Source organism: Cyclopterus lumpus, chromosome 20 (genome assembly GCF_009769545.1).
Source record: "Cyclopterus lumpus isolate fCycLum1 chromosome 20, fCycLum1.pri, whole genome shotgun sequence".
Lineage (NCBI taxonomy): Eukaryota > Metazoa > Chordata > Actinopteri > Perciformes > Cyclopteridae > Cyclopterus > Cyclopterus lumpus.
The window spans coordinates 7,195,313-7,201,715 of NC_046985.1; the positions used below are offsets into that span (position 1 = coordinate 7,195,313).

At 38.3% G+C, this 6,403-nt stretch overlaps 1 protein-coding gene across 2 annotated transcripts in view; it reads right to left on the reverse strand.

Annotated features, from left to right (window-relative positions):
• Positions 1-3,566, reverse strand: part of rbm33a (RNA binding motif protein 33a) — a 23,427-nt gene extending 19,861 nt beyond the window's left edge. For both annotated transcript variants that reach the window (XM_034559722.1, XM_034559721.1), the window contains exons 1-3: positions 3,377-3,566; positions 766-844; positions 49-97 (exon numbers count right to left, since the gene is read on the reverse strand). In XM_034559722.1, coding sequence (XP_034415613.1) covers positions 49-97; positions 766-844; positions 3,377-3,395 — 147 coding nt within the window. In that variant the 5' untranslated portion in view covers positions 3,396-3,566. The remainder of the gene's footprint in view (positions 1-48; positions 98-765; positions 845-3,376) is intronic.
• Between the last annotated feature and the right edge of the window lie 2,837 nt (positions 3,567-6,403).

Here is a 6,403-nt window from a genome sequence, read left to right on the forward strand (position 1 = left end):
AGTATAAGATCAAAGCAAACAACACAGTGAGAGTTTGTATTATCTTACCTTTTTAACTGACAGCCAATCCTCCCCCAACAATTCCTCTTCCAAATCACTTTGAAAAGAGACAAAACATCCAATAACAGGTTAGCTAAGCCATATAATAGTGCAGAGTGTTATCTATTTAGAAATAATGTTATTCTGCAATAAGGATGTCAACAAACATAATCCATTTAAAAATATATTTGAATAATAAACAGGTATTTGAATATGAAAATGTATAACCATTTGTGAAATAAATCTCAACACCAACTGAATGCACTGCATGACGAGAATCACAAGTCGTCACGTTCATTCATTTAAATTGAAATGTAACGTTAGGTCAAGCTGAACGAGGAATAAGGTCACACCCATAAGATGGCAGAGAACTTGGCCATAGAGAGAGACACCGTGTCCTATCAGCAACTGTTATGCCTCGTCATGTAAACAAACTATGTACCCATCAGCTGTGCGCTAAAGATCAGAATGGAGACATAACAATTTAAAAAATGGGTAATTAGTACATGCGATCTTCTGATGTTTGTACTTTTTAAACCAAAATGACGTGTTTGATGTTGTGAGCCATCATCGAGGTGAAAACGTTCAGCTCCCTGGTAATCTCCAGCCAGCTGTCACCTTATTTAGGTTTTTGTAGAGAAATTAGGTGTTATTGTATAGATGACTGATAACCAACTAATTTACATTACAGCACTCTTTGTAGAGAAATCAGAAAGAGATATTTACCTCTCTAGATCGTCATCTTCGCCTCTCCTCCTGCGTGACCGCTCAGCACCAGGTTTGTTATATTCATCAAAGTTATAATCTGCAAAAGAAAAGTTGTTTGTTTACAGAGCAATTGACTATGCCAATATAATTACCATCATCGTAGGTTGATAATATCAGTCTGTCCTACTGGCCTGCACGACTTGAAATGTACAGAGACTATTAGCACACTAAGTTGTTGATTCAGATTGGCTTACCCCTTATGCCAAGCTGAATCAACAACTTGAGCATTAAGTACACAAATGCCATGTATACCAACAGCATGACATACAGTAGAGACTGGTAAACACATCCATCTCTTTGCGTGTCATGAATAAAAATAGAACGGTATGTTTTTTATTATACGTACATAAAACTAAAATGTGGCTGGTGTTACAGCGTAGCTCTATACGTTTCAGTGTTAGTTTTTGTGCAAAACCAGTAAGAAATGTATCCGTTTCCAGTTATCAACCTAATCATCAATAAGAATGCTATCACAGCTCCTCCCACACCAGCTGCTGCAGTTTGATCATCAGGTGACCCAGTTTCGGAAGTGTTAGTAGCCTGAATAATGCATGCATTGTCGTGGGTTAGCCCATCGACTGTATAAAATATGGACCTACTCTCCGCGACATCACCCACAGGTTTTATGAAGAGCTGTTTTGAAGCTCAAAGTGAATGTCACTAGCCGTAAACATGTTGGCAGTGACAACACAGTCTAAATATAAAAATGGGCAAAGAGGTGGATCATGGGGGAAGCGGACTCAGGCCAGGCAGATGCAGCAGAGTAGACCGTGATCAGCTAGCAGCCAGGTTCGGCACCCACCTCTCACTCAAAGCAGCTACGCCCTCAATTATGCCCGACTTTAAGTGTTAATATAATAAATGAAGTACAGTTGTCATGAATGGGGGAATTTGATATAGGGATCAAAGTGTTTTTCTACCAGGCTTAAACATGTTTATTTCTGCTGCGACGTTTGGCATTAAACATGACGGTCTATGAGGATTAACCACTAGACGTTGCAACTGGGGTTAACCCTTAAGCAGATAAGATAGGCACATATTTCAGGGGGTTCAGCTATTGTCTTTTAAGTGACAAGCCGCAAAATGTTGTGCTGCCTTTTTACATTTCTAATATTTCTTCCAACCGTTTATCTGGTAGCATGGTTAAAGAGTTAATTACTAAAATCCCTCCTACAAACTATGCTTGGTTTGTTTCAGGAAAGCACAATGTTGAATGTTAAAAATGTCAGCAAAAGCATCATGTTGTAAATTACAACATGTCAGAATGTGAGGAGCATCATTGTATTATTAAGTACTCATATGGGTACTTGGTATTGGCAAATACACAATTGTAAGTACTGCAAAAAAAATTATACTAGTGCATTCAATATCCACCATTACATAGTATAGTAAGTAGCAGCATAAGTATGGGAAACAGTGTTGTTTCTGTGTTTTTAACAGTTAGCCAGCATGCACAATACCAGGATCCTGAAACCAAAGCAAGTAAATAAAAATCATCATTAATTCTGCTGCTGCAACATATCCAAACGTCTTCCTTTAAAAAGACAAATGACATAATATGTAAGATGAGGTTGTGGATCTGCCCAAGATTTAGTTTAAAACTGTTAGTCTAACATTTCAGTCTGAACCTTGTTGAAGCGCTCTTGGGTTACGCAAGTCCTACTCAGACATAACAGGCAGATGAAGCTATCCCATTACAAAAACTGCGAGGTGATGCATCCTTCTGCCACAGCAGTGCCAATTTTGAGAAGCAGATGTGTTCACAGGCCTCGCGCATGTATTCAACTAGCCCAAAGTCGCATGTATAGGATCAGACTGATAGTCAGTACAGCCCAAAGATAATCAAAAACGACAAAAGGAAATATGGAATAAAAACACAGGATAAACTGCGTCATATACAGGTGACCCCCCCCTCTCCTCTTAATGCTGCAGCGGCTAATGTTAGCTTGCATCAGAACTGCAAACGACTGACTTTACGAGGAAATTATTTCTACATATTTTTAAGCAAAGTTAACACTTCAAGAGTAACTGTAACATGGAAAACAGAACGCCAGAAGTAATCTCGATTAGTCATTCAAGTTTGTAACGTGATTTATACCAGTTAGCGTTATATTAGCGTTACGTACAAGGCTGCTAGCGCTAGCTAAATCGCTAAACTAGCAAAAGCAGCTGATAAACCTGACGCCGTGAATTTGGACTGAAAGATTCAAAGCTAACGTGACTCTGCCATCAATTATTTAGCTTAATTCGTGGGTAATGTCATTTGGCGAGAATAACTTAGACTTATATTGTTACGATAAGCTAAATATTGGTAATAACTTGAAGCTAGCGTTAGTTAGCACCCAAGCTATCACTACATTTCACTTTAACTTAACACACGTTATTCACGGAACAACCCAGAGTGTTAAACGTATGTGCAAGCGTTCGCCATAGTTAATCATTGTTGTGGTATGTGTCCCGCTACCAACACGGGTTGTTGGTTTCAAAAAATGTTTTGACATTAGCTATCGTTCGGCACGTTAACTAGCTTAGCTACATTGCTAACTTAGCATTGTTGATAAATACTCACTCTGGGCGTTGGCTGACATGGTGCAAGGCGCGTCCCGCTAAGAGTGCGATTACAAAACTTGAGAGTGCATTTAATCTTTATTATTCCACCGTTTTGACGGTACAAAACGTGAGACTAGTAAGGGAACCGATTCTATGCGGCAGTGATATCGATTCACGACCAGAATAGTACAAACATGGCCGCGCTGTGCTTGCCGCGGTGATGCATTGTGGGTAGAAAACACAAGCTCCCCTGATGGGTTTGCTGCCTACATGAGAACTGCTTAAACATACTGGTTATGAATCTGCGCACCACCACAGCATGCAGTCCATTGCAAGTGTTTGTTGTGGGAAATGCGTTTGTTGTACAGTTGGATAGGATACAATTGATTACATATTAATATTAAATAGGCTTAGGTGAGAAACTGACACCTATAAACAACTATGCATGGCATACGTTAAAAGGAATCTAGTAGGCCCGCAGGTTTCTCTGCACATACAGTAAATACCTTACCCTTAAACTTTGTATGATCCTTGTAATTATGAGTAAAGCTAAAGACATACTATCCAACATATCACATTTAATAAATTGTGAAAACAGGGTTTTGTTCTGTGGCTAGTTCTACTTCATTCAACTCTTTAAGTATAGGTTGGGATCATGGTCATGCAGGGATGACTGGGTCAGGGCTCATGGATGAGAAATACTGTACTGTAAATTGTGTGTACATGTGTATGGATAGAATGTAATACTCCAGTCGCTTTGATGTTAAAATGTATACCAACTTAATTATTTTCAGCCATGTCCAGGGGAAGAGCACCTTGAGGAGACCAAGCAAACACCATCAGAGAAGAGCAAGACTGGACCAAATGAGAATGGACAAAATACAGTCCAGTTTTATTATTTTTAATAATATGAAGAATACAAATTACAAAAAAGATAACATTCAGTTGGGGACCCTCCTTCGAAGGTTTCTGTCTGACCTTCATTGGTTGAGCATCTCAGACGGCTATTTCTCTAACTGTTGTCATTGTTGCAATATATACTACCTACCAATATACTACTACCTGTTTCTTATACCAAAAAACATACTTTTGCCATTCAGTGAATGTGAGTCATTAAAAAAACACAAAGACATATGTCATCATATATGAGGAATACACTTATACCTACGACAACCACTCACGACCAGACTCTAACAACTAAAGGTTACATAGAAGTGTGAGGCAGGTGCGAAAGCCACACACCTCTTTATGACCTTTTGCTTCCTGCTGTTTCCACTGAAGGCAGGGTTGTCATTTAGTGGCTGAGGACACCTGCGTTCACCACATGTTGCAACAATGTTTCCAAGTAATTGTTTTACCTTAAAATGTATTTGTCAGGTCATTATTTAACTAGTTGAGCTCTACAGATAAATAAAATAATAGGTTTTTGGTTGGAGCGTGCATTAATTGTATGGATACCACAACAAATCTTGATCAATTTGGAAGTTTTATTCAAGATTCAAGTCACTCCTTTGGTTTTTATCCCTGTAAGGTCAAAGCTTTTTTTTGTATCTCTGACCAAGTTTTTTATCGCTTTCGTGCTTAAGTCTGGGAGTCAAAGATGTTGTGAGTCTACAGCAAGACTACGGCAGAATTCTATCCCCCAAACTCCTCCTGGGCTGACAAACGTCAACAAAGACCCCGAGAGACACCAAAGAGAGGTGAGCAGTGAACTGTAGCCTCATTGTATTGGCTCATTATGGGGTCCCGCAGTGAGTAAGAAGCTATTTTGTAGCACCACAAGGTCAATATCTGAAAGCCAGGGTGATGGAGGGGATCAGCCATGAGATTTTTAATTTGAGGAAGCGTAAAGGTTTTTTCCTAGTGAAAGACAGTGTGTGAATTTTAATGGACTGTGGGATGGAACATTTGCCACCTCAACAAAGATGTTGAGGTGTTTTCTTTTATCTTTGAAAGTAAATGCGATTTAACCACAGTTTTGCAATCTTCCATACACTTCCTTGTCATATACAGTATTCAATATTCATAGTGTACAAGTTAAAACAACAATAACAAATGACAAGGGCCCAGTGCTGCTGCTCCTTTATAACATGCTTTTTAAACGTTCTAAAAGCCTGATCTTTCTGCCTCCCAAACTCACTTTTGTCATGCTGCATGCACATACACAAGATTGTTTATCCAGTTTTTCTCCTTGAGTTGAAGTGCAATCCATATCAATATGTATTATACACGTTATTAAATATCCACTCTAAACAGCTGTTTACAAAGCTGTATGAGATATTTATACTGGATTCACTTTCCCAGGAATTTTGATTTTACTTCCAAATAGATGTGAAAAGGGGAGCTGTCACACTCTATTATGGTGACCTCAATGATTCTGTGCCCTATCCAAATCCAGTGGTTTTCCATAACAATGCAAATTAAAGGGTGCAAAGCCGAAGGAGACAAGACTTGTTATTTTCCATCCAAAGGACAGTTCTTTACAACAAACTTGTCTGTACGCCTTTACATTTAATTAAAATGCCAACTTGGAAGTTGTTTTGTGTGAGACAATAAGCTTTTTGCTGTTAATTCATGAGGGTCAGCAACTGTCCTGAGAAAGTTATGCTGGAGTTATGGAGCATAACCCCAGCATCATGGCTACTATAGCATTGTTATGGAGCATATATGCCTGCAATAGATTATTTTGTAAATGAAAGATTTAATCAGTTAATTTTTGTAATCATTATGTATTGTAGACTATCATCATCATTATTATCAAGTTGGAGAAGTTGCAGTTACACATGGAGACTATCTATCTATCTATGTATCTATCTATCCATCTATCTATCTATCTATCTATCTATCTATCTATCTATCTATCTATCTATCTATCTATCTATCTATCTATCTATCTATCTATCTATCTATCTATCTATCTATCTATCTATCTATCTATCCATTCATCCATCCATCCATTCATCAATCCACCTAGCCTACTGAAATTATAGGACCATAGTTTTAATTTCATTCAACTGCATTTAGTTATGTGCATTATGCATTGACA